The following is a 26341-nucleotide window of genomic DNA, read 5'->3' as shown; positions in this document are numbered from 1 at the left end:
AGTAAAGGCCGCTAGGGGACTCTGGTCGCTCGACGTGTGGGCTGGAGGCGAATGCTGGGGAATTGAAAACTGGCGCGGCGTTGGGTCGTCCATCCCGTCCACGAGACGAATGGATCGACAAGTCGCGGCGGGCCGTTATGTTCAATGGAAAGCAATCGGAACGATGAGAATTCTTGATGGAACAAGACTGATGTTACAGGTTTATCGAGTGAAGGGGATACGTTTCCAGCGATTTGGCCGCCATGCCGACGGTACCACCGCCGTGGTAGCGCGCGCCGGTTGTACTCGGAAGTTGATGATTTTAATAAATAGAGGTGGCCGGGACCTTCCAAAATGGCCACGCATACACAAACAAAACCACAGACCGACGAGCTGCGGGGGAGCGTCGTCCATGTCATGCCTTGGAACAAGGCATACGACGGCGACAGCAGCAACTGGTCTCATGCATGAAACAGCGAGGGGTCACTTATCGGCTGCATGAACTCGGACGCCATGAGCTGCTGCATCGTCATGCGCTTGGTCGGATTCACTTCAAGCATGCGCTCCAACAAGTCCAAGACAGACTCGGGAAACAAGTGATCCATATTCCACCAAGCCAACATGCACCGTAGACCGTTCTCCTGGAAGTAGTCAAAGGTCGGGTCGTCGTCATTGGCCTTCTTGAACAGCGGCGTCCCCGTGACCATGATGAACAGCATGATGCCAAGCGACCAGACGTCGGCCGGGCCAGGGGCGAAGCACGATTTGAGGTACATTTCTGGCGCCATGTAGAAAAACTTGCCAACGGCATCGACTTTTACCTTGTGCAGGTCCGTGGCCAGGCCAAAGTCGCACAATTTGCACTCGCCTTGGCTGTTCACTAGCACGTTCTCGAGGGACAGGTCGCAGTGCGCTACGCCGCGGGCGTGCATGAAGGAGACGGCACTCGCAATTTGGAAGAAATACTCCTGGGATTGCTTGAGCGAGAGACGGCCGTTGGGGCAGTTAATGACGAGGTCAAACAGTTCGCCTTGGGAGCAGTACTCGAGGACCAAGTGGTCTTGGCCGTTCTCCTGGAAGTCCTTCAAGAGCTGAAGGATGTTGGGATGACAACCACTGTCGCTGAGCTTGTGCATGACCTTGCGCTCCATCGTTGCGTCCTCGTGGACGGCATGGTTGCCCTTAATCGACCGTTTCTTTGCGATCGCCTGGGTCGACATGCACTTGACTGCGACCTTCGCCATCGTGGTGTTGTCCACGCACAACAGCACCTTGCCGTAAATGGCTGGGGCGAGCTGTTTCACAATCGTGTACTGCGCGAGGGACATGGCAGCAATGGGAATGAGGTTGCTTGTCGGACGGTGGCCCAACGTGGAAAATGCCGCCGCATTCGACAGTTCTCGGGCCACTCGGTACGAAAACCCAGCGATGCCATTGGACCGTGCCACTTGAAGTTGGGCAACGTTTCTGCAACCAGCATATCTTTACCTAAGTATAGTGCCACGTCATCGGGAAATAGCCGTCGTCGTGCTCGGTCGATCGTGCCGCCGCGCATGCATCGTTGTGCATTGAACGGTGCTTGAGGTAGCGCCCGCCTTGGACCTTGGACGCAGCTACCGTCTCAAAGAACAACGAAGTCATTCTCTGAGGCATGTCGCGACATTGATGGAATCTCCAGAACATATGGCCATACAAAACCGCATAGAAAATTCCGATGCAACGTCTCGAAACCATGGCCAGGTCGGCACGACGACGATATCGTTGTACATGACCTCATGCGTGCTTCATTTGAAATTCGTATAAAAACATACCACGAGACATGGCACACAGCACACCATCATATCATGCACAAAGACGTGGTCTCGCAGGCGACGGCCACGTACATGTGCACTTTTTGCCCCGTGACATGAGGGTGCACGGTACCGCGGCCGCGGTCGAAGATATTCCGCAGCAGCGTTAGCATCGGCACCGCGACAGATCGCGGCACCGTAGAGCACGAGCGTCGTCACTGCAGCCGAGTTCTGCCACACATCCCCTGGTTGCATTGTTCCAGTGCCAAATCGTTTCCCCGCGACTACATCGCTCGCCAGAATTGTTTCGTTCGCCATTTTGCCCATTCGAGCTCGCCACGATGGGCAGCACGGCTGTTGGTGTATTACAACGCTCTCTGCGCAGAACCAGGTTTGGCCAACTGTGTAACGCAGTAGGTTCGTGCCATTGCCCAATGGACGTTGCCAGCACCTATATGACCATGCCACGACAGGAGCCGTCGGACCCGAGACGTGTGAAGAGAGCTGAGCAAAACTTTCAGTTTCTTGCGCCCGTATTTTTCACTATTTCCGTCAGTCACACGAAAGGTCAAGGTGCCATGGCCAAAATTGGAGAAAAAAAGCCACACAAATAATAGAACTACGCGATGGCCGCGGTCTATTTTTTGGCTTTTTGGCTCTCTAAAAATTGCTTGGTTTTTTATGGAAATTGAAATGTTGAAAAACAACGTGACGGACGAGTGGACATTAATTTAGATATAAATAAAATCACGAGTACGTGCGTTGTTCAGCTCAACTTCAACGCGTTCTTTTTCGAACGCAAAAATGGCTCGATCCAGTCGGCAGCGTCGTGGACGGCGCAGTCCATCGGCGGCAGCGGGATGTCTTCGTACACAAAGTCATGTACAAGCACCTCGTCCAGCGTCATGCGGGTCAACGGGTTGGGATCGAGCATGCAACACAAGAGGTCGAGGGCTTCAACGCTGAACAAGCTCTCCATTCGCCAAGCCGACACAATCGCACGCAGGCCATACGTTTGAACAAAGTGAAAGGTTGGGTCGCTTGGGTGTGCCTTCTGCACCAACGGACTTCCCGTGACCATGATAAACAGCATCATGCCGAGGGACCACACGTCGGCGACGCCCGGCGCGTAGAACTGTTGACAGTACATTTCCGGGGCCATGTAGAACGACTTGCCAACGCCGCCAGTTTTCCATTCATATAGGCTCGCAGCCAAACCAAAGTCGCATAGTTTCGCTTGCCCGGTAGCATCAACAAGGACATTTTCGAGGCTCAGGTCGCAGTGGGCGTACCCGTGGCTGTGCATGTACTGGAGGCCGCACGCGACTTGTCGGAAATACGTTTGCGCGGTGGAAAGGGCGAGGCGGTCTTGAGCGCTGACGATGTCAAACAATTCCCCTTGCGCACAGTATTCAAGGACGAGGAAGTCGTGGCCGGCATGTTGAAAGTCATTGAGGAGGCGGAGGACGTTGGGGTGGCCGCCGTGGGCGCTCAACGCGCGCAAGACCTGCTTTTCCATCGCAACGTCTTCATGCACGACAATGTTTTCTTGGAGAGAGAGTTTCGCGCGGGACGCTTGCATGTTCATGCACTTGATCGCAACGGGTTGCTGCGTGTAGTTGTCCACACAGAGGAGGACGCGGCCAAAAATGGCGTTGGCAAGTTCACGGATCTGGGTGTACTGCGGCTGGGTGGCCGCCGTCCGCGTTGCCATGTGCATCATGCTGTCCGTGGCGCTTGGTGCAGTCGGGGGAATTCAGAATGACGGAAGCACCAGTCGGTGCGTCCTTGGCTTGGTCATGGGGATTGCACTAACGGCGTGCAGAAAACAGGTTGCATTTCGGAGATGCACCAACCGACCATATGACCCCATTTACGGTAGACATGTGGGGGGTCCCATCCAAACGGAAAACCCAATTGCCCGACAGTCCAAAAAGGGAGGGGAGGGGACCCCCCATGCCAAACCGACGCGAACCCCTCGCGCCAACGTGGTGGCGTTCGTTTCAGTTCAGTCGGCGGTGTGGGTACTCAATGGAACCTGAGCGGGAAGCCGTCGCCGAGTTGGTGGCTCCAAGCAACTGGCTGGCACCAGCGCCGCCACCACGTTCGTTTGGGCGTCGTGGCCGTACTCACACTAGCGAGCGCGCCCCTCGAAGCGTATTGCTGGCATCAGCAGTTGCCCCAACGTAGATTCGACGACACGTTGGATCGAAACGTAGTGGCGGCGCAGCGACAGGAAAGCGGAAGAGGGACGTCGGCTATAAATATATCCATGTTGTCAAGCACCGTGCACGCGATGAGAATCGTTCCACCGACCGAGAATCGTGGAACGACTAGATAGGATGTGTTGTACGTGGAAGAAAAGCTAGGGCAGACAAGGGGATGTGCAAGGCATCCTCCTAGTGGCAGGATGCGCGGTGGACGATGGCCTACCCGCCGCCGCTGTCGCACTGGGACGCGAGACGATGCCACAGACAGCCACAGGTGGCCCCAAGTCGCCAACTCTTTCCACTGGCGCAACCGGGTTGCACGTCGCGTGAAGCGCCCGTACCGTCCACGTTTGTTCGCTGGATGTCGATTCATGTCAGGGGTGAAGTGAACACTATAGAATACTAGACAACGATATCGTTTGTATACACATCAACCATACCCATAAAAATACAAGCGTTCTATATGCAAAACAGCATCTAGCCTACGTCATCACGTGACACGACCTCGACCCCCGCCATGTCAAACCCCGACGGATGCGACACGGGTGCCGTCGCGATCGACAAAATGCGCTCACGGGGGCCATCGCTTGGAAGCGGGCCGTTCGTGCGATGCCCCAGGCGTCGGCGAGCGCATCGTTGAAAGGTGGTTGGACGGGCTGAAGATGTGGCGTCCTCCCAACCCAATGACCGAGTTGGCGATTTTTGTTGCGATATATATCTGGCGACTGGAACGCATGCATAGAAGGGTGGCACGTCGTGGATTCGGTTGCATGGAGCCATCGGGAAAAGTTGCTGAACTGTCGATGTGGCTGGATGTATCTTGGTGAAGCCGCGCCTGGCAGCCGTCGTGATGAGTGGCTGAACTGTCGGGGCGACTGGACGAACGCTTGGCATGAGATTCGCATGGGAATTATGCAAATGCACTCGCCCTGTTCGCACTTCATTCGAGCCTTGGATACATTCACCTCGCATTCGATGCGACGTGACGCTGTCCATTCGAGGCATGATGTAGCATTCGAACCCGGTGGACCGCCGGTCATATTCGTCGCAGCTGCACAAGACTCGACTGTGCGCGCGTTTTGGGGTAGGCTGGGTCGTGTGAGACTGGAGCGTTCGATGCATGCGGGGTCATGTTGTCGATGGATCGGCATGCTCTCGAGGATGCACATGTAGAGACGAAGCTGTGAAGGGCAGAGTGACCATGGAGGTCCACGGCAAAAATCCCGATGGATTGCCACGAATGCAACGTGAAAATGCGTCGCAACAACTTCAAATGGCACGGTGGACATAGGCGATGGGGTCTACCGTTCGCGACGGAACGATGGAAAGGGGGTGCCAGGACACCCTTTCGTCTTGAGTCGACATGGAGAGCTAGATGCCGCTGCCTGCCCCCACACACCACGGGAGATGCGAAGCACGTCCGGTACTTCGGACATGTCACCGTCCACGGTATCGTTGGATATATGCCCCGAGCCGCGCCACATCCCCTCTGTAGATAAAGACCACATCCAGAGCATACATCGGGGAGGACACTGCATCATGGTTGGGCGGCCGCTGGCGTTGGAGGGGGATGCGCTCGCTCGAGATGTGAGAGGTTTCAATCGCCGCGATCAAGAAGAAAGCCTGCCTGAATTCACGGATGTCGACCTCGACATCTTACACCCAACGCTTCGTTGTTTCGACGTGGACCAATTCGTTCACGCAGCGTGCTATTAGACAATACTGGCCTCGCATATCCCCGTCCCGCAGAGACCTGCGCGATGAATGTTGCAACCGTGAAGGAGCCCGTGCGTTGAAAACCTCTCAACCCATCACTACTCGACGGGGGACACTCCAATTGTTTCCACGAGTGTCGATGTTATCACAAGGGCCACGTCTGGCATGGTTACACGAGCGGATCCGAGTCAGCACGCAGACACGTCAACCAGATATTCTCTTAACGTAATAATTGCTGTGGGCTACTTGCGTGAGTGCTGTTGGGGCTTCGGTGGTGTCCCCAACGTTGAGTCTTTTCTATGAGTGGATTGAGTTGGGTTTGATCGGGACAGATAGCTATGCCACAGCTACGTCGGTCGTACTTGCGTCTTCAGTCGAGGTCCTCCGCTGGGGATGAAGTCCAAAGGCCATGATGGACGCTGCTGCCATTCGAAATGGGCTCTTCTTTCGCCCTTCCCTTGCTCCATCGACTGCCTATTTCGACGTTCCTTCAATCGAGATGAAAGCACAGCAGTATAGCTCACCAAGGAACCACTGAGACGACGTATGAAGACACTGGTCGATCCAGTCAGGCGCTGCATGGCGTCCGTTGTGTCGGGTATCAAATTTGTACACGACGTGGAATGCACGAGGGTGTCAGTACTATGGTCTGGTTTGGCGGCACGGAGGTCGTCCAGAACTCGAGTCAATTTCGCCACCTCGCTTTCCAATTGTTGTACTTTCGCAGCATGATCGGCATGCACTGTCTCTGTGCAGACGATGGAGTCCTGAAGCGCCTTGAAGAGCTGGTCAAGCGATGCTTGAAGCTTCGCGTTCTCGCTGTGAAGGCTGGTCAGTTGGGCCGTATGTGCATCATGGACTCGCATGTAAGCCAATGCTGTGCCTGCGATCACTACAACCGGCGCGATCCATATCGAGACAATCGATGGAATGGACGAGGACCACGGCTCTTGAGGTGCCGCCATGGTTGGCTGAGCACTAAGGCTCACCTGGCCTCTCCTGGCGACTTCTTTGGGTCTTGTCCGGCGCAATGTAGGCATTGGAGACGGTGGTGTTGCGTTCTAAAGCCATGGATGTGAAGCCAGGAAGAGAATGGAGCGAATGTACTACTTGTTGGTCATGGCGCATTTTGTTCGATTTAGTCTGGAAAGACGTCACCGTAGTAGTTGCAATTACCACGTCATGAGAATGGAAGGCTGGTTCTGGCTGGAGCTCGACAGGGCCAGTTGGAAGAGCAGATTTTAGTGATGGCGATGCGAGGGTCGTCAGCTCTGAGTCCCCCGCGGTGTTGAACGCAGGCCCGAGACACAACGGCCACGGATCAGTGTGTGCCATTGACACTGAACTGATTGTGTGGTTACCATGCTCTTGATTGATGTGACACTGAGCGCTGCGTTCGGAAATGAGCGTTCGCGGCGGCTGGTACAACATCGTTGGCTGTGCCAGGGTTTGGCCGTCGTGGATAACAGTCTCGTCGTTGCGTTGACGATACTGGAGCCACGCCGTCGTTCGCGAAAACTCGAGCTTCAACGTCATCATGCAGCTGTCGCGTTGAGCGGCTGGCATTGGCGCGACCGTGTGGCTGAGGTAGTTGCAAATTGACGTGGCCATTTCAAGTGGTGACGACGGAACGACTGACCAAGTGGCTCTCTCGTCGTCGATGCGAAGGAACGAGAACTGATGCAGGGCATCCCATGCGCCCGAAACTCCATCAACTACAACGTTACATGTAGCTCGGGACAGACGGTGTTGAACGCAGTAGTTGCTTATGTGTTCCGCCATAGTTGTGGTCTCGATATGCGTCGGCCCAACTGGCAAAGGGACAACCAGTGGCGACTCACCAAAGAAGACAGGAAACAAGAGAATTTCCACAGGGTCTTGCACGTGAGTGGCGCATGCAGTTGCTGTGCACAAGACCGCGTGGCGCAGGATGTTTCGAGGCATGCCCTTGGATCTGGCAAAGATCGCAACGCAAAATGGCAAACTTTCCCTCCTGTTCACATGACGGATACAATACCCCAGTTATCCGGATTCCTTCCCATTCATCCACGTGTTTGCGTTTAACGTCGGTGCAGGCACCATGTTTTTGCGTTTATTCGTTTATAGAGGTTCCCTTCCTACTGCACGCCTCCGTAATATATCGGCAACCCTTGTGGAGGATGGTCAAGGCGTATCGTCATTGGACAATACAAACAGCCTCAGCGTTGCTCGTGATTGAAATGTTGGGCATTGTGTTCCTGAATTCCACAAAATATGCGGCCATGGTGGCGGCATTGTGACTTGACCACCTTGAAGGTCGGGCTACCGACATAGCCACATTACTACAAGGTCGTGTAATGTGTGCATTGCAACGAAATCTCGTCCGCGTAATTGGGGATATTCCTCAGAATTCGCCCATTTCTGGGGAAAATCACCAGCGTGCTTCATGGATTTCGTCAGTTCATCCATCAAAATTGGGATTTTGGCCCTGTTATCGAGGCTGGGTAGCCTACGACGTGGCAACGGATTTCCTGCGTTAAACTCGGTGCCTCAACATTGTACGCCAATCAAATCGTGGCATGGGAAACCAACATGGTGTTTGTATGGTGGAAAAACCTCTGTGAATTGATATTGCAATGCGCTTGCAGCAGGACACAGTCAGATCAGTCGAAGGGCACCCTCTACCTTCCCATGGCTTCGATGATCAAAAAAAGCGAGGTCATACGGCTGGCCGAAGGATGCAGATGGCCAGAGCTCAGGGCTTTGATAGAGAAAGATCCGAAAGCTGCCCAGGAGCGCGACCGCTTCGGCATGATTCCGCTGCACTGGGCGTGCACGGATCCAAACACCCCACAGGACCTGCTCATGTTGCTGCTCAAGGCATACCCTGCAGGCGCACGCGTGCTTAACAGCGGCAAGATGCTTCCATTGCACATTGCCATCAAAGCCCAAGCCAGTATCGAGTGGCTTCAGGCATTGTTGGCCAACTACCCCGACGCTGCTATCGCTCTCACCCCCACAAACGAAGACGTTGTGACGTTGGCAAAAAAGTACAGGTTACCGCCCATCTCGATCAACCTCCTGGAAGAGATGCGCGACCACGTCCAAAAGTCCGGCCATCGCCCGGGCTCGCATACCACGGATGAAGAGGCAGAAGGTGATGCCATTCCACCAACCATTGCATCTCATGACCTTTTTCAGATTTTGACGATATCCATCGCAACGACAGCATTCTTATCACAACGACGCGCTTTGATAAGGCGCGATCGCACTCGACGTCGTCTTCAGCGCGCCCAAATGATTCGTTTTCCTCCGAACACCTCCAAACTCTGCACACATCCCCGCCCGAGTTGGACGACCCCGCAACATCATCCCAAGCCATCTACGCGTCGACGGTGCCGCTTCCTCCTCGGTACTCCATCCCGATAACATGTCGTGACGTTATTCCTTCCCAACTTTAGATGGACCAACGCCCTCAACTGCCACATTTGCGCATCCAAGTTTGGCACATTCAAGAAACGTCATCACTGCCGGAATTGCGGTCAGTCCATATGCACCGATCATTCCGCGAAGCACAAGCTAAAGTTGCCCCATTTTGGCCTCATGACCCGTCAACGCGTGTGTGTGCGATGCCATGACATCTTGACGAACGCCCCCGCCGCTGCCTTGCTACCGCCCCAGGTACGTCTGCTGCGTCGTTGTGTGGCTCAGAGACAGTCTAGTTGATCCCTGGCGAGCCATCCACCACAGCTAGCGGATCGTTATCTTCGATCTCTACCTCATCAATCAAGCTGTTCACGTCACAACGCGGTGTGTATGCCCCGATCGGGTCGTCCCGCGCGCAGCATCCTGTGCCGATGAGCCAGCCGCCCTATCCATTGTACGCTTTCCAGCCTGCACAAGAGCAGTTGGTCCCGTCGTCTCAGCAGCCTTCTCTGCGGGGAATGAACTACGGCCACCAACTCGCACCATTTGCAGAGCCAAGCAAGGACAGCGTGATCCAAGATATGAACTTGCAAGTGCAGCTGCTACAACAGCAAGTGAGCAAACTTCTCGAAGAAAAACAACAGGTTGAAGATGCGCTCTTGATCACGCGGCGTCAGACGGCGGGTCGGTCGTCGTCGACGGCTGACGAAGTCGCCCAAGTTCAGAGTGCCGCCCATGACATTCCCCAACCCGAACCGGAGCAGTGTCGCGCTGTGCATGCCGACTACTTCCGGCCGTCGTGGGAGGAAGCCGCCCCCGTTGTATCGACCACTGCAGAACCGTCGGCCGAAGAAGAGCTGCGGCCTGTCGGTGGCGCCGCGGTGTCGGGATTCCGGGAAACATCGCTGACTGACCACGACGTTGCCCGGGACACGTATGCGTGCAACACATACGACGACATTGGGGTACTTGCTCATCACGTGCTCCATGATCCTAACGTCTTGACCAGGAATTCCGCGACTCGCGGTTTACGCTGGACGATCGTGATACGTTTTTCGACAAGTACGTGGCCCCCGTGGCGACTCGCCAACCAGCACTACTGGCGCCGTCGTCGTCGCAACTCGAGGAAGTGTCCGAGGCGGACGAAAGCGACGTCGGGCGCACGACCATCGCCGACGACTCGGAAGTCCAGCAGTACGAGCAACAGCATACAGAAAAGGACGGGAACATCTCCCCTGAAGACGAACATGACGACGACAATCAAGAAGTAGATACACTCCTCGCGTTGGGGGTCGACATGCTTCAGCAGGGATGTGCCAGCGGCGCTGTTGCCGCGTTTGAGCGCGCCGTCGAACTGATGCCCAAGGACCCGTTGCTGCACTCGTATTTGGGTACGTTTGTCGTGCTTCGAGGTGTTTGCACATGTAATCGCGTGGTCGAATACAGGGAAAGCGTGCTATGCCGACGAAGACGTGGACCGCGCGATTTCGGCCATCGAACGGTCGTTGGAGCTCGAACCGTCTGCGGCCAACTGGACTCTCCTTGGCAAGATCTTGTTTGAAAAAGGCGATCACGACAAAGCCATCGAGGCGTATCAGCGGTCGCTCGAGATGCAAAAGCGAGTCGGGTAGTTGGCACAGTGCTAACTATTTCTCGGGTATCATGACGTTTGGTCCTCTCTTTCGCGTTGGGAAAGCGCCGGACAGTCGCATGCATGTGGACCAACTCAAATATCCGTCGTATGAACAAATAGATATTGCATCACACGGTCGCGGCGTACGAACTCCGAGTGCACAAGTCGACGAGAAATGTGTGGCTGTTCTCCGGCGCCCGGCGCGTGCTCGATCCAAGCGCCACGGGACGACCCGCTTGTACATGGGTCCACAAACTAGTCGTCAACATCATCAGGACTTGATCGTTGTCCCCCTCGAACGACCATGCTGTCATACCTCGCCATGGTGGGGAATGTCTTTGCTGCATGCAGAACAGTTGCACGACCGAGCTTTGGGACTTGCATGAGCATCATTTGGTGGATCTCGCCCACGGTGAGTACCGTTTTTTTGCGCGAAGCCGCTTGGAACTCGCTGTGTGACTGCCACGTCTGCGGCACGACTTGGCTATGTGATGAGCATCTCAAGTACACATGAGCCCTCCCGTCGACAGCCAACGTACGTAAAGTCGTGGAGCGGACGCGGCAGCGGCGGAAACAACCAAGACGTTGGCCGGGGGTTCGAACACCCCAACGTCGTGTGGAATGCATGGACGATGTGTCGATGGAGGGAAGCTAAAAACCCCACCGTTTCATCGTGGGACGTCCCATGGTACACGAGAAAATTGTGCTGCACCTACGAATGCACTGAATAGCTCAGCGTCGAGATATTGCTCATCGTCTGTGCCACGGACCTGGGTGCGAGTCATCGCAGTCTGCAGCCCTCCACTTCGAATACACGTCGATTGAGACTCGAACGAGCCTTCGACGAGGTAAATGACGTAGCGCAGACCCGTCTGCTTCAGGCGAGCCTTTTGTTCTGTGTACCTATGAAAGCGCTCACACGCTGGTGCGCAGCAGCCAAGCATTGGAATTACCGCTTGTCCATGATACTGCTGGCCAAGTCCGACACATTCTTCCGCTCGACCACCACCTCGAGAACGTATTCTTCTGGTTTTCCTAGTCAAAGCAACTATGTCCCTCGACAGATTACGCGCGGCGATGCCCGAACCGTTGAGCAGACGCGTGGGGCTCCGGGCAATCCAAATCATGTCTCCAATGTTGAGCGATCGCACTTCGCACGCCACGTTCGCCTCGAGTAGTTTTCGTTCAAACACAGACCGATTCGTCCGTGAGATCATCTAAGCACACTTTATGTGAGGGGGCATAGAGGGGCGCTGCTCACTTCGCGATGGTCCAGGAGCAACACGATCTCCCACAAGTCGTCGCCCGGATTGGGTTCCACAGGCCGTGATGAACAGACCAAACCAGACAGGTTCGTTGAGGACCAGTCAAATGGAGGGGGTCCGTCGGCAGCCGTGGTTCTGGGTTCTGCTGGAGTCGCGGTCACACATGCCATCACGCTTCGGATCCCTGTGATGAGGTGGAATGAATCAATGGTCAGAGAGTAACATGCGAATTCGAGAACCATTCAATGATAAATAGTACAACGCGCTGTCCGCTGTCTTGGCTACAACTTCCTGGATGCTGATTAGTCCTGACAAACGTGCCGACAGCTGTGTCGTGGTGCCTTCGAACTGCGCCAGCCATGAGGTGCATGCATTGGAAGCATGAGGAGGAATCGTACCCCCAAATGTTTCATTTCCGTGACCATCGTGCTCAAATCGACGGCACGGGATGCGGACGTGGCGCCGATGGCCCACAGCGCCATGATGACGTACCACGGCACTGTTGCACAGTTGCGAGTTCATCAGCTCATAACGTCCAGTACCGATGGAAACGTACACTTTCCCTTTGTAGGCTTGTAGACTTTTGACAGGTCGCAGTTTGGCGGGTCCTCGGGATGTGTTGTAGATGGTGTAACCTTTCGCTTTTTCGATGCTGACGTTTGCTGGCGCTGGGCATTGTCTGGCGGTGGGTGTCGATTCAAGTCTTCGCTATACGTTGCGACAGTCTCCAGACGAATCAATATCGCATGGATCTTTTGTGCAATGAAGTTGCCGACGCCACGCAAACTTTTAGCTTGGGCGCTGGATTGAATCACCTCGGGGTGGTTTCGAATCGAGGTCAGTGCTCGTTGGTACGACGACAGCTTGTGGTTCACTTGGCCTGGACCCACGCGACGGTTGGACTTAGCAGCTTCTTGCTCAATGATCTTTTCCATTTCGAGCACCAGCAACTCGTTGCCCGGGTGCACGCACTGCCGTGGCATCGCCGCGCCTGCCTGCCAACAGCAATTCAAATTTCGAGTTGAGAGGTACATATCCGGATACTGCTGCTACGGGTACAGATGGAATCAACGAAAACGCCAATCAACTCCTGGTCCTTGGCGAGCTCGATGCAGCCGAGTGCACACCAACTAAGGGTACAATGTGCTCACGAGGACATGCGCATTCGCTTTGTGCGCTACGTCTGCTTTGCAGAGAACTGCGCGAAGTTGAGGCAACATCGCAGAGGAGGGAGCAGCACCCCTGCAGTCGCCTTGTGCTGAGTCAATTGGATGAACAGGATATTTTGAAACGGTGAATATTAATACAAACTTGGTGATCTTCTTACTAAATGCAAGTTAGACAAATATATCACTAGACGAAATAGTTTATAACGTATGACCACTGTTTTGACCCTTATCTCGTCGGCGGATTCGAATTTCACGGGATATGCATATCATTGCCGCCTTGGCCAGCTGCCATGGCGTCGATAGAGGCGTTCTTGTCCAAGGTACAGCGACTACATCTACGTGACTGCATGCGACTTGTGACGGCATCCGCGAGTAGCTCGACACGTGCGAGGAGTGGCTAGGGAACTCCAGGAGGGAGTGGACCAGTCGTGTGGCATGCATGAGACAACTTGAGGGGATCGCGACCGCGCTGCCCAGTGACTCCGCGATCCCTGCCAAGGCCCTGCACAAGATCTGTTCGATGGCGGTGAGAAGAATCTACAATGATATTTGTTTCCATATCGTTGATGGTTCACCTCGCAATGTCTCGCTGCAGGACGCATTTCGAATCGAGTTGGCCGACTGCCATCCCGCTGTCGTCAAGCAAACTTGTAGCTTGTTGGGAACACTGGCGTCGACCTGCGGTGCGTCGTTCACAAGCGTCACAGAGGCTTTACTCGTTCCCATCTTGTTGATGGCGACCAAGAAGAAACAAACGCAAGTGATTGCGATGGCCGCGCGGCAGTGCTTGCACAGCATGACCAAGTCCAGTCGGTTTGCCATCGTGCTTTTAGAAAAGACGTACCAACATGCGAAGCGAGGTATCATTGCCGCGGCAACGATGACTACTTATCACGCTTCGTTTAGACGAGAACCTTCGCATGATGTGCATGTCGCTCGTGGTACTCGTGCTGCGTTACTGGGACGCAGATGTCGTGCTCACCAATGACGCGTACACTCCGCTTTGCCGCTTTATCATCAAGGCGCTGGAAGATGAACACGCGGCTGTTCGAACGCAAGGGCGCATGGCGCTCTGCCTCTTGTGCGAGTACGGGTAAGCCGACCCCTTCTCTTGACTGCGTGTGATCTTGGCTAGCATGAGCTCGACCTTGCTGGGATACGACGTTGATGGCTTTGCGGCAGGCACGAGCGCTTTGCGGAGCTTCTCGATATCGTGCCAACGGACACGATGGATGCGATCGTGGCAGAGTTCCCGGAGTCTCTCCTGACCGCGACGCGACGGCAACTTTTACTTGCACCCCCTGAACATGACCCAAATCTTTTGCCTGTCATTCCTGAGGTGCACGAGGATGACAGCGACGAAGAGAGCGGCATCAGCTCGGAGGATCTATCGCACGTGCTGATCGTACCGAAGTCGTACTGGTGCAATTCTCCAGCGGCCACTTCCCCCGATGACAGTCGTGCATCTCCAATACACGCACTTGACAACACCACGCGCGATGGAAACTCCAGTTTAACAGAGTCATGGGTCGATCGCCTCGACTGGAGTCAGTTCAGCGACACCAGTTCGACCAAGGACGAGAATGTGCAAGGCCGCGCGGCGTCCATGGTGGCCTCACCCGTTGAGCATGATCGAGAAGGCAGCGAAAACGTTGCAGATGAGAGCTTTGACGATGAGCAGAAGGATACCATGCCCACTTCGAGCGATTTTGCCGAAGAAAGCGACCGCGATGATATCGCATTGTCCCAAAGCAGCGATGAATGGAATGGGTCTGAAGCTGACTTAGTGGATGGGAAAGTTGACGTTGAGGGTGCCATTTTCGGTACCGTCGAGTCGGTCATGTCCATGGATGAATGGCTGAAGCACAATCGCGACGAATGCGGCGGCAGTGTGATCAAGTCTCCCACGAACCGAACGAGTAGAAGCAGCGCCAGTAGCCACATCGATAGCCACGACGGGCTCCTGGCTACGCCCTTGGACGTATCGCCAGACTTTGCCCAAGACAAAGGAGAGAGCCACGTCACAACTTTGGAATATAACTACGGCGCCGATGACATGAATGCGAGCAATAATGATGCCCCCTTGAATCCTGTCGTGAAGTCCCAAGAGGAAGCACTGACGACCCCTCGTGAGATCTTATCTGTCACGCCAGCGCCAGCTCCTCAGCTCACTTCCTTGGCGACGCAAAGCGCCCCCAAGACGCCAGTCCATCTATTCCCACACAACACACCATCCCAACGTTGGCATTCGAGAGTTTTGCCTGAAAGTACTACCACCCTGAGTCTCAATCGAACACCACCACTTTCACCGACCCCGCCGCCGCACGCCCGCCCTGCATCGGGATACCGATCGATTCGGTTTGCAACCGCTTCGTTTACTCCGTCGCCATTTTCTTCTACGGGGGAATCCGACATCACAGCGAACGCTTCGACAATGCCGTCGCCTTTGACGATCCAAATCGACTCCAGTCGCGTCGACACAGCTCTACCTCAACCAACGCAACGCGTCGAGCAAGAAGGTCGTCGTTCCGCAGTTCCGTCGTCCAGACGAAGCTCCATGCCACTACGTCGTGGGGCTTCCTCCTCCGCAACGTCCTCAGTGACGGAGACTGTGCTTCCACCGCCAAGACCTCACCCGATGCCATCCATTTCGGCGACTGACGCGCAAACGCTCGAATCAACTCTCGACTCGATTCTCCATTCGATGGACACACTGTCGTCCAAACTCACACCTACCAAACAACATGGTTGTCAGCGTATGCAGGGTAACAACCCGTGGCTCATGGGGCCTCCTCCACCGCACACTGTCGCGGCTCCTCCGGCCGATTGCCAGCCCCTGCCCACATTGATGTCTCCAGCGCCTGACGAAGCACCGACGCTCGATTCGACGGCAAACGCCATCACCACCTCAAGCACCGCCGAGCTCATTCCGCATCGCCTGGACGTTACTCCCATCGCCCCGATTCAGTCTCAACCAGCAGCACCTCGTGCCCTGAACAGAGCATGGGACACAGTGTGCTCGCTGCTTTGGGTCGCCAGTCTAGTGTTTGCAGTACGACTGCATGACACGATAGCGTTTTTGTTCATGGCGATCCATTTAGGTCCTTGGCATGAAGGGTGCCATGGAGGCCCACATGACGCACGCTTCAGTCGTCCCGCGTGGTGACCACCCTTTGAATGCCAAGGCGCGCCTCGTTGCACAGTTTGACGACTCCGCGACCGAAACAAGCAAGCGCCTCGCGCGCTTGGAACAGGCGATTCATGAATGGAAGGCTGGCGTGGCGGTCACACAGCATCAGATGCAAGTCGAGATGGCGGCAATGAAGGACGACTCGACATCGATGGAATGGACTCCTGTTGTGGCTGCGCTGCGCCGTCAGTTGGACGACGAGTTGGAAAAGATTGCATGCCACGCACCATGATAAATACGAATGTTACACGGACGCGATTTTGACGTGGGACGTGATCCATGGATGGGTCACGATCAGCTCGAGCGGCAATCGATGGGCAGGATCTTTGCGCAAGATGCGCCCCAGGAGGTCCCTCGCCTTGATCGACACATGCGGCGGATACTGCAAGTTGACGGCGCGAATGCGGGCGTACGTGGATGGCGTGTCGTTCGCTTCGAACGGCGGGGTGCCAACCAACAGCTCGTACATGAGGACGCCCAACGTCCAGACGTCTACCTAGTGGTTCCACCCATGGTCAGTCGACGTTTAAAATGGTAAATCACGGTACCCGTTCGTCATGCGGCTGATTCTCCACCATCTCGGGGGACAAATAGTCCAAGGTGCCGCACAGAGTTCGGCGGCGCACGTTGTGCGAAGCGACAGACCACCCGAAATCGGCTAGTTTGAGCTCTCCCTGCGAGTTTTGTGAGTTCGCCATTGTACTATTCATACATCCAAGATACAGTGACGGTGGGACCATCCGTGAAAGACCTTCGTACATTGTAGCCCAAGAGCAGGTTCTCCGGCTTGAGGTCGCGATGGATGATGTGACGCTGGTGCATGTAGAGCAGCCCGTTGGCAATCTGGGACACGTAATTCGCAGCGACAGATTCGCTGAATCGGCCAACCTCTATAAGCTTTTGGTACAGTTCTCCTTGGGGGGCGTATTCAATGATGAGGTAGATGCGCTTGTCGTCGTAAAAGTAACCAAACAGTCGGAGAATATTGGGATGGTTCAAATCGGATTGAATCTCGATCTCTCGACGGAGCTGGTGCTCGACGTTGGCTTTCCGGAGCTGGTACTTTTGCAGCACCTTGAGCGCTACAACGTACTTGGATTCCTTTTCGCGGGCCAAGTACACGTTGCCAAACTTGCCGCGACCCAACGGCCGCCCGATTTCAAAGTCCGTGAGTTTCCATACACGGTCAGTCGATTCCGCCTTGACCGTTTCTGCCTCGTGGATGCGCCGCTTTGATGCAGGTGACCGTGGTCTTGACACCGCCTGGTCCTTGGTGTCCATCGCCAGGGAATGGTTGTTGCGGCTTGTCGTCATGTCGTCGCTCATGTACGACGTAGACGTGTTCATGTCAGCGCTGCATGGGGACGCCGGGAGAAGGGAGCTGATCATCCTGTTGACCGGGTAACTGGACGAACCTGGTGGACTTCGCGGCCTGCGTTGTGCCATCGTCGTTGCCGTCGTGCGACCTCAATGTTAGCTTCACATGTTATCCGGATAACAAAATTCACCGACGAACTTGATTGGACACATGTCGATAATCGTTCAAAAATTCAAACAAAGCAAAGATTTTCATCCGGATAAGCCAGCACCACCTCGGCAGCAGCAACAGCATCGCCGATGAGGGCACCTTCGTCTGCGACGGACTCTGCGAAACCAAAAATGCGAAGCGTTTGGGGCCGCGACAACAACGCTGGTGGTGCAGTGACGTCTGTGCTGGAGCGAGTCGGGCCATCGTCGTCTATGTCCACGTCCAACTCGCTCAGTGCGTCGATCTTCAAGAAGTACCACACAACGACATCGTCCACGCTCGCGTCGTCTGCGCGATCCTTGCATGCCTCGTCCTCTTCCTCGAGAACATTGGCATCTGGAGCATCTATCACACAATCGTCGACGACCATGGCACGTGCGGGAACAGGAGCGCTTTCTACCGTCGCCGAGAATCAAGTTGCCACGTCGCGTACCTCGACGGCAAGAGCAGCATCGACCATGTCGTTGGTGACCACCCGCGAGTGGAAGCTGAGCGACTTTGACATCGGTCGACGCCTTGGTCGCGGCAAATTTGGCAGCGTGTACTTGGTTCGCGAGAAGAAGTCGCAGTACATCGTGGCGCTCAAGGTGCTGCAAAAGGCTCAGCTGAGCAAGGCGAACGTCGAGCACCAGCTTCGCCGGGAGATTGAGATTCAATCACACTTGCGCCACAAAAACATCCTGCGGCTCTTTGGGTACTTTTACGACGAAAAACGCATCTACCTCATCATCGAGTTTGCCGCCCATGGCGAGTTGTACAAAAAACTGCAAAAAGCCGGGCGATTCTCGGAAGAGCGGTCAGCGCGTTACGTCCGCGACATTGCGCTCACGCTCGCGTTCATGCACAGTAAGCACGTGATCCACAGAGACATCAAGCCGGAGAACCTGCTCATCGGCTTCCACGTATGCTCAACCATCCCATCTTCCTTCATCCTCACGACTTGTAGGGAGAGCTCAAGTTGGCCGACTTTGGCTGGTCCGTACACTCGCCCACATCTCGCCGCAACACGCTGTGCGGCACCTTGGACTACTTGCCGCCCGAGATGGTCGAGAACAAGCCGCACGACGAAATGGTTTGCAACCATTTAGCTTCGATTGTCTCGGTGCTTCGATGCGCGAATCCTGATGGCCTCTGTAGGTGGATGTGTGGACGCTAGGCATCCTCATGTACGAATTCCTTGTGGGCACGCCACCGTTTGAAGGGGAAGGCACAACCGAGACATACCAGCGCATCACAAGCGTTGACCTGCAGTTTCCGCCCCACGTATCGGCGTTGGCGAGGGACTTGCTCACCAAGATCTTGCGAAAGAACCCACAGGACCGCCTGGCACTGGATAAAATCGTTCAGCACCCCTGGATCACGCGTCACTGCAGGAGTAGCACGAGCGGCCCCGTGACCTCATGAAACCACGGCCTGTTGAGTAAATAAGTACAAGTAAACGTGTCGCTGCGCCAAAGCGGGGAAAGTGTGCCGAGGCAGCCATGGCACGACAGTAGCGTGTACGTCGCCAAACTAAGCAGACTAATGTGGGAACGACGTCGTGCCAGAGGAGCAGGCTCCTCGAAGCCGAGGTGGCGCTGTATGTAGTGCCATGAAGGGGACGATGGCGTCTGCGATGACATTGTGTAGGATGGATGAACAAGTTAACAAAATCCTTACGACGAAGTACTGGTCGGAGGTGCAGTCTTCTTGGTAACGTCGTCACCGTCACTCTCGGTATTCGTGGGCGGTGACGGGAGTGGTGCTTCCTTGGCGACGTTGGCGGCATGTTGCTTCATGTGTTCGGCGACACGCTTGTGTTTGTCGAAGAATTCACTGTCGATGGCGTGCATGTTGGCATACTCTTCGATCTATACGAAGCACCTTCCAAGTTGTGGCGCATCGAAATGTCGAGTCTGTGTACCTGATAGTCGAGCTTTTCTTTCTGTTGCCGAAAAAGGTCGGCTTGCATGTACACGTTGGCCTTGGTCATTTCGAGGTTTTGTTGCAGCGCAGCGTTCTTGACACGCGCGGCTTCAAGGCGCGAGGACGCTTCTTTGTACGCGTTATATTGTTTCATGTACGCTTCTTTGTTGGTAGACGCCATCATCTCGCGCACATCGTTCGCGATCACGCGGGCGAGCGATGCGCCTTGCCCCATCTTCCCTAATGAAATTCTCAACCTAGAATTGCCTCGACCAATCACAGGCGCGCTTTTGGGTCAAGATTTCGTCGTTCCATTTTCCAACACGACAAGCATCGCCATGGTGGCGGTGCCGCCGGAAGCGAGGCACCGAGAGCTGGAGGCAGCGCAAGAGGCGCTCAAGGCGAGGTGAGGACTTTCTACGGCACTCTAGAGGTGGAGGCATGACGCAGAGTCGTCACAGGTTACGTGATATCGATCCCATTCACCTTCAACACAGACAAGCGTTCATTCAAAACAGCCTTGCAGACGTATGTGCAATGGAGATTCCGAGGCAGACGATGTTATGGGGTGTTTGCTAGGCAACCAAGATGCATAATGGGGTGCCGCCTTTCCTGCAAAATCTCGTCGAGGAACAAAAGAAGGACGAGGACATTTACGACGTACGTCGATGGTCCCCGCGTCATGGAATCATGGATGGATAGCAATACATCCGGGACGCGACGTTGCACAACCAACGAGCGATTCGATTCCAACAGCAAATGGGTGGGTGCTTCTCTCCCGTGTACGAGTGAAGCGCCTGATCGTCGTCATGGCACGTAGAGTCGCCGTTCGCATCGTTGCCTGTACTAAATGATCGATTCGCGTTGGTCGAGCTTCTCGGTGTGAGCACATCGAAAGTTGAAGTGTGGAAAGCCGCCGACACATACGACAACAATTCGCTCGTGACACTCAAGATCTCGTCGGACCATCACATGATAGCCTACGACCACAAAGCGTTGGCAGTACGACCTCTCCCTTCATTCGCGAACCTCTCAACTCTCACGCGCTCCACTGCGCCAGCGAATCGATGTCCACGACACTGTCGTTCGTGTTTTGCGTGATGGCGTCCTCACTACGACCTTCCAAGACACACAGTACTCGATGTATGGGCTAAAATACATGGATAGCAACCTGGAAACGATCCTCCTGGTACGGTCGCCAGCGTTTTCAACGCGCCGTTGGGGATGGAATTCATGCGTGGTTTGTAGGGCTGTCCCAACGGTCGACTCCCATTTCTCATTGCCGAAGCCGTGGCGTTTCAGGTCGCTCATTGCATTCAGCACTTGTGCATTGAGGTATATCTACTCGGACTTGAATCGAATGTCCCTCTTCGATGTTGGTCGTCGATGGCAGGCTCGAGTTGCGCACTGCGACATCCGCCCCGCCAACGTCCTCATCACGCAGCCATGGAATGTCGCGGTATGCAATTTCAAGTCGTCGCGGAGTCGTCGGGAACTTCTCCCGACGATTCCACACCACAAAGTGAATGAAATGGACGCATCCTGCGTACTTTACGCCGCGCCTGAATATTTCAACTGCCTCGAGGCCCTCGGCAACACCGTGACATGCGACACGGCAGACGTGTGGGCGCTCGGCGTGCTCTTCTTTGTCATGATCTATGGCCATCATCCGTTGGTCCCTGGGCTCATTGTACTCGACGATGCCATGAAACTTTCGTTTGTGGACCACCTGCGCAACTACAACGGGACAATCTCGTTTCCATCCTTCCCCAGTGTCCCTGCCTACACACAGGTGAGTCTCCCTACGCTTCTCAAACGTCAGTGAGCATGGATCGGGCCACGTGGTAGCGCGTGATCCAAGCGTGTTTGGAAAAAGACCCCACCAAGCGCCTGCAGAGCGAAAGCCTCGTCACAAGCGGATTCATTCAACGAGGAGGAGGCGAATGACTCGATTCATGGCCGTTGGATGGTTGAGTAGTATTGTTGCGCCGCTGTAGCTCGTGGTGCCAGGACATGAAGGCTGAAATCATGTAGCTACCACGGCAATTCGTTCCTTGATACCCTCCGTGACGAGATGCTCGTGATCCGAGGACGCAGTGGTTGGGATTCCATGGTGCGTTTGACTTTGGTTTGGTGTTGGCTAGGAGCGCCAGTCGTAGAGCGGTGACGGCAGGGGCTTTTGCATTTCCCAGTAAGACGGCCCGGCGCAGTAGATCGCTCCACCGCCAAAGCAAAGCCCGTCGTCTCGATACAGGACAAGCGACTGTCCTGGTGCGAGGCCCCGTTGGGGAATGTCAAATTCGACTTTAAGAAACGTCGACGACGTCGGCAGTGTCTGCCGCATCGGGTGCAACGACGTCGCATCCAGGTCGTGAGCGATCGTGACAGTGCACGCCGCAAGGGGCTGGCGGTACCGCGCTCGGTAAAAACACCGAAACGTTGTCGTCCCGTTGTCGGCAAAGCCCTGGAAACCCAATTTGAGTTGCCATGCATCCACAAAGCGTGTTCGTACACTTGGGATTTGATGCGGCGGCACGAGCCAGTTGAACGCCGAGGCGTCGACGTAAGTGTGGTCGGCAAAGAGCGCTGGGTGGTGCGTGCCTGGTGCAATCAGAACCGCCGCATCTTCGTCTCGCTTGCCCACCACAAACCACTTGATCGACTGCCCAGACACTTTGGCCCCTTGACCGATCGTATACGAGCTGAACCCGTCGTGTTCGTGCATTACAGCGTTCGACTCGACCTGCATCACATGCATGATCCATCCGCTGATGCTGGGTGGGGAATCGACCGACCGATACAAAGTGCCCCTTTCGTGGAGGCACGTACTGTGCCAGGAACGTCCCGAATGGTCGCTTCCCGATGAAGCAGATGCCCATGCTCTCCTTGGCCAAGGCGGTACTGAGCTTGGCGGCACTCGCGATCTGTCGCACTTGGGGCTTCGTATGCGCCCCCAGTGGAAACCGCACCTATGGAATAAAGCCACGAGTGATGCCGACGGGCATGCGGCGCTTCGAGCGCGAATGGAAGATGGAATCGGTCGGCCAGCACCTTTTGAAACGCGGCCAACGAGACGTGCGATAGAAAGTACGTCTGGTCTTTGTTGGAGTCGGCGGCAGCAAACAGACCGAGCACGCCGTTCCCGTTGCTTGGACTGTCTGGAAGCGCAGAGGAGGGAATGGGAAGCAGCTGTGCGTAGTGTCCGGTCGCGATGAAGTCGGCACCGATATCCTTGGCATGATTCGCAAACGCGTCGAACTTGATTTCGCGATTGCATAGCACGTCGGGGTTGGGCGTAAACCCCTGAGAGAGGATTAGATTGCCGGAGTGACGCACGGCGGTGGACGCACCTGCGCGTACTCATCCAGGCATGGCGCAAACACATTGTTCCAGTATGTTTGGACAAAGTCGACCCGGGAGCATGAAATCCCAATATCGCGACACACCTGACGCACAGACTCGTACTCCATATCGGCGGGACACGTGGCTTGGCCCTCTTCGTCGGAGCAGTCCCAGTTGTTCATGTACAATCCGTGGACTTCAAGCGACTTGTCTTGGTGCAGGAGATAGGCCGCGACGGAAGAGTCCACGCCGCCAGACATGCCAACAACAACCTTCTTCTTTGAAGAGGACATCATTCCTCGGCGGTGAAGCACGGACACACCCGCCGCCGCGGCTCGGAGAGGAAGGTGTTGCATCGTCCTCTCGATCGATTGCAATTGCTTGGATAGTGCCTTTTGATTGGATCGATGCTTGGAGTAGTTCCATTTGATTGGTTGATTTCAAAGTCGAGCACAGGATTGGACGAAAACCGAAACAAAGAGATGACCAAGAAGCACCAGCAACACCAGCACCACCACCGCAAGGCAAAGCGCCATCGGCCCCATGCTCGAGCTGCAGAACCGAGCTTGGACTTCCTTGAAGCCCTAGAGGCACAACGAGCCAAGCAGACAGATGCAGCTTCGTCAGCATCTTCAGCCTCACCACGAGCGATTGCTGACCCAGTGACAGCTCCCAAGGTCATCCCGGGCTTTTACTTTGACCCCACCAAGAAGAAATACTTTCCTGGAAACCCGCCTCGACAACCACTTGTAGCACCTCAAGATACAGCAGCTCTTACCGCGGCGCGGAAGGTTCTCTCATCTATTCACCATCTCAGGCGGCGTGAACTCGGTGGGTGCCTTTATCAAGGCCACATGGACCTCCTTCAGCTGCTTCAACGCGTACGTGAATATCTGTCTCGTTTGCCATCACTCGACGCTTTCGCATAAGGCTCCTCGCCTGAGCAATCATATCCTTCCGCTCGTTGCTCCCGTCATTCAAGCTGTGTTCTCTACCGCGGGGCAACAGGTTACCGTTGTCTGTACGTCCGCTGGCAACATGGATTCTCCACATCTCACGACTTTCCAGGTGATGACGGACACCTACGCACGCTGCGCCCACAACCGAGCCGCATGAGCCCCCGCTCTGTCCTTGACGTCGCCGTGGCATCTCGTAAAGCCTCCTACGCCAATGTACCCCTCCGCCCTTTCAATGGCATTTCTCACGCTTCCGTGTCGTAGGTCCGATGCGTTCGCTATCAAACGGGCAAAACCTTTGCAGATGCTTGTATTTCCGTGACCGCGCTCGGTGGAGCGAACAAGCCAGGGTTCTTAAGTGTTTTGAGCCCGTCGACGCTTTCCCCGATTTACGTACGATCGAGTCACCTCGACCGTACCTGACGTTGCGGTGCGCACTAGAAACTCAAAGTCCGCGACGGGTGGCATCACGTATGGTAAGTGCATTTCCAACGGCGCCATGTTTCGCATTCATCCATCGACTCAACTGCACGGTCGATCGATCGCAGGCATGCCGAAGGCAATCAAATCGCACTGGCCGCGACATTGGTCGCCAGTCGTTCACGTGTACACGTTGTCGATATGGTGCATGGCTTGACGCTGCACGCGCCCGCTGCATCCAACATTCCACCGTCGGATGTGTTTGCTCAAGCGTATCAAGCTTCCACTTCCGTTCTCAACGGCACTCGCAGCGGCCACGTCTGGCTCTGGTGTGTTTCCAAACCTCGTGAACATGTATGTATTCAACAACGTTAGGGACTTGCGGTCGGAGAAGGCGGCGTTTGTCCAGTCCATCGTGGCAAATCCTGCATCCGTCTGCGCCTTGGACATCCTTTCCGACAGTTGGTCCATCCTGGCAGCCACCACGGCGGGAGCTGTCCATCGGTGGGACCTGCGGCGTCTCGAGCGCCCTGTCGCGACGTACTGTGCAGAAGACCCATCCCATCGCCACGACCGCGTCGTGGATTTTGCCGTGGTAAGTTGGCCCATATCGAGGCATCCTCGTTGGAGGAACTGGTCAAGGGAGAACGATGGATGACAGCATCAACTGGTCGCTCTGACACGTTGGCTTCACTAGTCCAAACACGAACAAGTTGTCGCAGTGTCGAGAGATGCTGCCGTGAAGGTGTGGTCGTTGCGCCAGAGCAGCCCTGTGGCGACTGTGGCACTGGCAGGCCCGGTCGTCTCGATGCACTGGTCGGATCCTCACGAAGACAGACGTACGTGGACGACGAACGGCGGCGGACTCCAGCTGCATGTGTGCACACCGCGCGCAGTGCACACGATCGAGTATGGTACAGAATGTTAAGTTAAAAAGAGCAGTAGACTCGACGCGAGGACAAACGCGGCGACGCCAACGATGCTATGGGCTTCCTTACTTTGGATGTGGCTGTTGGAAGCCGAGAGCTCGAAGTTCACGCGTGCACATACGACGGGCGGACTTGTGTCGCCGCACACAGCATGCAGCACGATGCTCCATCGCGGGGTGACGAGACCATACGCTGGAAACGGGACATTCTGCCAAGACTGGGAGATGCGACCGTCTGGTTGAACAACAAGGCGACCGAGGTGTTGGGACAGGTGAATGCTTTGTCGAGGGGACGGAGGCTTGAGCGCTGAGTTGACAGAGTCTGCGCACGAAGACGGGGAAGACTCCAAACAGAGCGAGTCCGCAGATTCGTCGGTCAAAGAATCCTGAGCGACAGCATCACAATCGACGACGTGGGATGGTGCGTAGAAAGGGTGGGTACCTTACCTCGTCTCGAAGCGGTTGCTTGTCCATGATGTTGCACTTGTCGAGAAACCCCACGAGCGGCACGACACCGACTTCGTTGACGACGAGGTACCATTGGAATTCGTGGATACGTGGTTCGCATTCGGGATGAAGCGCAAGGACTTTGGTCATGTTGAGTGCGGACATGTCGATATCTGTCGTGATCGACACCGTCGGTGAGTGAGGGGTGTTGTACGTTACGTGGATGTTGCCGACAACACCCCCCGCTCGGGCCTTATCAAACGTGTACTGGACAACTTGGGCCGCGGCCGCGCCAACATGAGTCGCCATGAAGGTCACCACGTAGATGGTCAGCGCCAGCGCATGCCATAGCGAGCTCGCCCAAAGATGCATCGAGAAGCGCGGCAAGGTCGACGATGATGCGGCACACAGGGGACGTTTTCGCCACTCCAACGCTCGGGTGGGTGACGGCATTTAAA

At 55.4% G+C, this 26341-nt stretch overlaps 13 protein-coding genes across 20 annotated transcripts; 5 read left to right on the top strand and 8 right to left on the bottom strand.

The window, feature by feature from the left end:
* Positions 1-151: 151 nt before the first annotated feature.
* On the bottom strand, positions 152-1328 carry H310_04662 (CAMK/CAMKL/MARK protein kinase). The gene has a single exon (XM_008869110.1). The coding sequence runs from the start codon at positions 1305-1307 to the stop codon at positions 441-443; it is 867 nt and encodes a 288-aa protein (XP_008867332.1). The 5' UTR covers positions 1308-1328; the 3' UTR covers positions 152-440.
* A 1150-nt stretch (positions 1329-2478) lies between these two features.
* Positions 2479-3704, bottom strand: H310_04661 (CAMK protein kinase). Its single transcript, XM_008869109.1, has one exon. It carries the CDS (start codon positions 3490-3492, stop codon positions 2536-2538), a length of 957 nt encoding a protein of 318 aa, XP_008867331.1. The 5' UTR covers positions 3493-3704; the 3' UTR covers positions 2479-2535.
* A 2151-nt stretch (positions 3705-5855) lies between these two features.
* On the bottom strand, positions 5856-7660 carry H310_04660 (hypothetical protein). Of its 4 annotated transcripts, XM_008869105.1 has the most exons (4): positions 6806-7660; positions 6220-6756; positions 6058-6169; positions 5856-5992 (listed from the first exon to the last, which is right to left on the bottom strand). In XM_008869105.1, exons 1-4 carry the CDS (start codon positions 7637-7639, stop codon positions 5916-5918), a joined length of 1560 nt encoding a protein of 519 aa, XP_008867327.1. In that variant the 5' UTR covers positions 7640-7660; the 3' UTR covers positions 5856-5915. The 4 variants fall into 4 exon arrangements, with proteins under 4 accessions (XP_008867327.1, XP_008867329.1, XP_008867328.1 ...); XM_008869107.1 differs by having other exon boundaries at positions 5856-6169; XM_008869106.1 differs by having other exon boundaries at positions 5856-6756.
* A 680-nt stretch (positions 7661-8340) lies between these two features.
* On the top strand, positions 8341-10775 carry H310_04659 (hypothetical protein). Its single transcript, XM_008869104.1, has 6 exons — positions 8341-8831; positions 8876-9086; positions 9136-9355; positions 9397-10065; positions 10110-10491; positions 10547-10775. Exons 1-6 carry the CDS (start codon positions 8366-8368, stop codon positions 10729-10731), a joined length of 2133 nt encoding a protein of 710 aa, XP_008867326.1. The 5' UTR covers positions 8341-8365; the 3' UTR covers positions 10732-10775.
* H310_04658 lies at positions 10724-13004 on the bottom strand. 2 transcript variants are annotated; one of them, XM_008869102.1, is made up of 10 exons: positions 12555-13004; positions 12397-12497; positions 12238-12346; positions 11995-12182; positions 11821-11950; positions 11687-11768; positions 11504-11636; positions 11273-11445; positions 11050-11217; positions 10724-10988 (listed from the first exon to the last, which is right to left on the bottom strand). In XM_008869102.1, exons 1-10 carry the CDS (start codon positions 12979-12981, stop codon positions 10862-10864), a joined length of 1638 nt encoding a protein of 545 aa, XP_008867324.1. In that variant the 5' UTR covers positions 12982-13004; the 3' UTR covers positions 10724-10861. The 2 variants fall into 2 exon arrangements, with proteins under 2 accessions (XP_008867324.1, XP_008867325.1); XM_008869103.1 differs by having other exon boundaries at positions 11273-11384.
* Positions 13005-13457: 453 nt separating this feature from the next.
* Positions 13458-16762, top strand: H310_04657 (hypothetical protein; the record flags this gene model as incomplete). The annotated part of the gene is made up of 6 exons (XM_008869101.1): positions 13458-13487; positions 13544-13693; positions 13763-14027; positions 14074-14260; positions 14350-16219; positions 16269-16762. 6 exons carry the CDS (start codon positions 13458-13460, stop codon positions 16587-16589), a joined length of 2823 nt encoding a protein of 940 aa, XP_008867323.1. The 3' UTR covers positions 16590-16762.
* Positions 16235-17834, bottom strand: H310_04656. 2 transcript variants are annotated; one of them, XM_008869100.1, is made up of 4 exons: positions 17117-17834; positions 16906-17059; positions 16585-16853; positions 16235-16530 (listed from the first exon to the last, which is right to left on the bottom strand). In XM_008869100.1, the coding sequence occupies exons 1-2, from the start codon at positions 17801-17803 to the stop codon at positions 16913-16915; spliced, it is 834 nt and encodes a 277-aa protein (XP_008867322.1). In that variant the 5' UTR covers positions 17804-17834; the 3' UTR covers positions 16235-16530; positions 16585-16853; positions 16906-16912. The 2 variants fall into 2 exon arrangements, with proteins under 2 accessions (XP_008867322.1, XP_008867321.1); XM_008869099.1 differs by having other exon boundaries at positions 16906-17031; positions 17117-17820.
* A 95-nt stretch (positions 17835-17929) lies between these two features.
* Positions 17930-19431, top strand: H310_04655. 2 transcript variants are annotated; one of them, XM_008869097.1, is made up of 3 exons: positions 17930-18787; positions 18832-18957; positions 19023-19431. In XM_008869097.1, exons 1-3 carry the CDS (start codon positions 17975-17977, stop codon positions 19287-19289), a joined length of 1206 nt encoding a protein of 401 aa, XP_008867319.1. In that variant the 5' UTR covers positions 17930-17974; the 3' UTR covers positions 19290-19431. The 2 variants fall into 2 exon arrangements, with proteins under 2 accessions (XP_008867319.1, XP_008867320.1); XM_008869098.1 differs by having other exon boundaries at positions 18832-19431.
* A 63-nt stretch (positions 19432-19494) lies between these two features.
* On the bottom strand, positions 19495-20042 carry H310_04654 (hypothetical protein). The gene is made up of 2 exons (XM_008869096.1): positions 19789-20042; positions 19495-19735 (listed from the first exon to the last, which is right to left on the bottom strand). Exons 1-2 carry the CDS (start codon positions 20023-20025, stop codon positions 19541-19543), a joined length of 432 nt encoding a protein of 143 aa, XP_008867318.1. The 5' UTR covers positions 20026-20042; the 3' UTR covers positions 19495-19540.
* Positions 20043-20074: 32 nt separating this feature from the next.
* H310_04653 lies at positions 20075-21865 on the top strand. Of its 2 annotated transcripts, XM_008869094.1 has the most exons (9): positions 20075-20196; positions 20252-20318; positions 20370-20450; positions 20493-20553; positions 20611-20792; positions 20851-20979; positions 21039-21125; positions 21184-21582; positions 21639-21865. In XM_008869094.1, exons 1-9 carry the CDS (start codon positions 20129-20131, stop codon positions 21735-21737), a joined length of 1173 nt encoding a protein of 390 aa, XP_008867316.1. In that variant the 5' UTR covers positions 20075-20128; the 3' UTR covers positions 21738-21865. The 2 variants fall into 2 exon arrangements, with proteins under 2 accessions (XP_008867316.1, XP_008867317.1); XM_008869095.1 differs by having other exon boundaries at positions 21039-21582.
* Positions 21673-23508, bottom strand: H310_04652 (tRNA (5-methylaminomethyl-2-thiouridylate)-methyltransferase). The gene is made up of 5 exons (XM_008869093.1): positions 23141-23508; positions 22842-23093; positions 22586-22759; positions 22303-22533; positions 21673-22254 (listed from the first exon to the last, which is right to left on the bottom strand). The coding sequence occupies exons 1-5, from the start codon at positions 23486-23488 to the stop codon at positions 21931-21933; spliced, it is 1329 nt and encodes a 442-aa protein (XP_008867315.1). The 5' UTR covers positions 23489-23508; the 3' UTR covers positions 21673-21930.
* Positions 23509-23614: 106 nt separating this feature from the next.
* Positions 23615-25488, top strand: H310_04651 (hypothetical protein; the record flags this gene model as incomplete). Its single annotated transcript, XM_008869092.1, has 8 exons — positions 23615-24013; positions 24063-24153; positions 24201-24304; positions 24353-24481; positions 24530-24564; positions 24637-24837; positions 24884-25103; positions 25206-25488. The coding sequence occupies 8 exons, from the start codon at positions 23615-23617 to the stop codon at positions 25434-25436; spliced, it is 1410 nt and encodes a 469-aa protein (XP_008867314.1). The 3' UTR covers positions 25437-25488.
* On the bottom strand, positions 25323-26327 carry H310_04650 (hypothetical protein). Its single transcript, XM_008869091.1, has 2 exons — positions 25884-26327; positions 25323-25822 (listed from the first exon to the last, which is right to left on the bottom strand). Exons 1-2 carry the CDS (start codon positions 26253-26255, stop codon positions 25433-25435), a joined length of 762 nt encoding a protein of 253 aa, XP_008867313.1. The 5' UTR covers positions 26256-26327; the 3' UTR covers positions 25323-25432.
* Positions 26328-26341: the final 14 nt, after the last annotated feature.

The sequence above is a fragment of the Aphanomyces invadans genome (genome assembly GCF_000520115.1).
Source record: "Aphanomyces invadans strain NJM9701 unplaced genomic scaffold supercont1.7, whole genome shotgun sequence".
NCBI lineage: Eukaryota > Oomycota > Saprolegniomycetes > Saprolegniales > Verrucalvaceae > Aphanomyces > Aphanomyces invadans.
Note: the sequence above shows the minus strand (reverse complement) of the source record. Positions and strands in the feature narration are given on the sequence as shown.

Excerpts from the sequence above, each read along its gene's own strand:
- H310_04662 (XM_008869110.1), bottom strand. The coding sequence starts at position 1,307 with ATGTCCCTCGCGCAGTACACGATTGTGAAACAGCTCGCCCCAGCCATT.
- H310_04661 (XM_008869109.1), bottom strand. The coding sequence starts at position 3,492 with ATGATGCACATGGCAACGCGGACGGCGGCCACCCAGCCGCAGTACACC.
- H310_04660 (XM_008869105.1), bottom strand. The coding sequence starts at position 7,639 with ATGCCTCGAAACATCCTGCGCCACGCGGTCTTGTGCACAGCAACTGCA. Across the intron at positions 6,757-6,805 it reads AAATGCGCCATGACCAACAA|AACGCAACACCACCGTCTCC; the intron begins GTAGTACATTCG and ends CCATGGCTTTAG. Across the intron at positions 5,993-6,057 it reads GACCTCGACTGAAGACGCAA|AAAAGACTCAACGTTGGGGA; the intron begins GTACGACCGACG and ends ATCCACTCATAG.
- H310_04659 (XM_008869104.1), top strand. The coding sequence starts at position 8,366 with ATGGCTTCGATGATCAAAAAAAGCGAGGTCATACGGCTGGCCGAAGGA. Across the intron at positions 8,832-8,875 it reads CACGGATGAAGAGGCAGAAG|ATTTTGACGATATCCATCGC; the intron begins GTGATGCCATTC and ends GACCTTTTTCAG. Across the intron at positions 10,492-10,546 it reads GTTGCTGCACTCGTATTTGG|GGAAAGCGTGCTATGCCGAC; the intron begins GTACGTTTGTCG and ends GGTCGAATACAG.
- H310_04658 (XM_008869102.1), bottom strand. The coding sequence starts at position 12,981 with ATGCCACGGCAGTGCGTGCACCCGGGCAACGAGTTGCTGGTGCTCGAA. Across the intron at positions 11,218-11,272 it reads CGTCCGCTCCACGACTTTAC|CCAAGTCGTGCCGCAGACGT; the intron begins GTACGTTGGCTG and ends CTCATCACATAG. Across the intron at positions 10,989-11,049 it reads ACATTCCCCACCATGGCGAG|TTTGTGGACCCATGTACAAG; the intron begins GTATGACAGCAT and ends GTTGACGACTAG.
- H310_04656 (XM_008869099.1), bottom strand. The coding sequence starts at position 17,803 with ATGGCACAACGCAGGCCGCGAAGTCCACCAGGTTCGTCCAGTTACCCG. Across the intron at positions 17,032-17,116 it reads ACCTGCTCTTGGGCTACAAT|GGAGAGCTCAAACTAGCCGA; the intron begins GTACGAAGGTCT and ends CAAAACTCGCAG. Across the intron at positions 16,854-16,905 it reads ATCAGCCGCATGACGAACGG|GTAGACGTCTGGACGTTGGG; the intron begins GTACCGTGATTT and ends TGGAACCACTAG.
- H310_04655 (XM_008869097.1), top strand. The coding sequence starts at position 17,975 with ATGAGGGCACCTTCGTCTGCGACGGACTCTGCGAAACCAAAAATGCGA. Across the intron at positions 18,788-18,831 it reads ACCTGCTCATCGGCTTCCAC|GGAGAGCTCAAGTTGGCCGA; the intron begins GTATGCTCAACC and ends CACGACTTGTAG. Across the intron at positions 18,958-19,022 it reads ACAAGCCGCACGACGAAATG|GTGGATGTGTGGACGCTAGG; the intron begins GTTTGCAACCAT and ends TGGCCTCTGTAG.
- H310_04654 (XM_008869096.1), bottom strand. The coding sequence starts at position 20,025 with ATGGGGCAAGGCGCATCGCTCGCCCGCGTGATCGCGAACGATGTGCGC. Across the intron at positions 19,736-19,788 it reads AAGAAAAGCTCGACTATCAG|ATCGAAGAGTATGCCAACAT; the intron begins GTACACAGACTC and ends TGCTTCGTATAG.
- H310_04653 (XM_008869094.1), top strand. The coding sequence starts at position 20,129 with ATGGTGGCGGTGCCGCCGGAAGCGAGGCACCGAGAGCTGGAGGCAGCG. Across the intron at positions 20,319-20,369 it reads TTCAAAACAGCCTTGCAGAC|GCAACCAAGATGCATAATGG; the intron begins GTATGTGCAATG and ends GGTGTTTGCTAG. Across the intron at positions 20,451-20,492 it reads AGGACGAGGACATTTACGAC|CAATACATCCGGGACGCGAC; the intron begins GTACGTCGATGG and ends ATGGATGGATAG.
- H310_04652 (XM_008869093.1), bottom strand. The coding sequence starts at position 23,488 with ATGCAACACCTTCCTCTCCGAGCCGCGGCGGCGGGTGTGTCCGTGCTT. Across the intron at positions 23,094-23,140 it reads GCCTGGATGAGTACGCGCAG|GGGTTTACGCCCAACCCCGA; the intron begins GTGCGTCCACCG and ends ATCCTCTCTCAG. Across the intron at positions 22,534-22,585 it reads GAAAGGGGCACTTTGTATCG|GTCGAGTCGAACGCTGTAAT; the intron begins GTCGGTCGATTC and ends CATGTGATGCAG.
- H310_04650 (XM_008869091.1), bottom strand. The coding sequence starts at position 26,255 with ATGCATCTTTGGGCGAGCTCGCTATGGCATGCGCTGGCGCTGACCATC. Across the intron at positions 25,823-25,883 it reads AGCAACCGCTTCGAGACGAG|GATTCTTTGACCGACGAATC; the intron begins GTAAGGTACCCA and ends GCTGTCGCTCAG.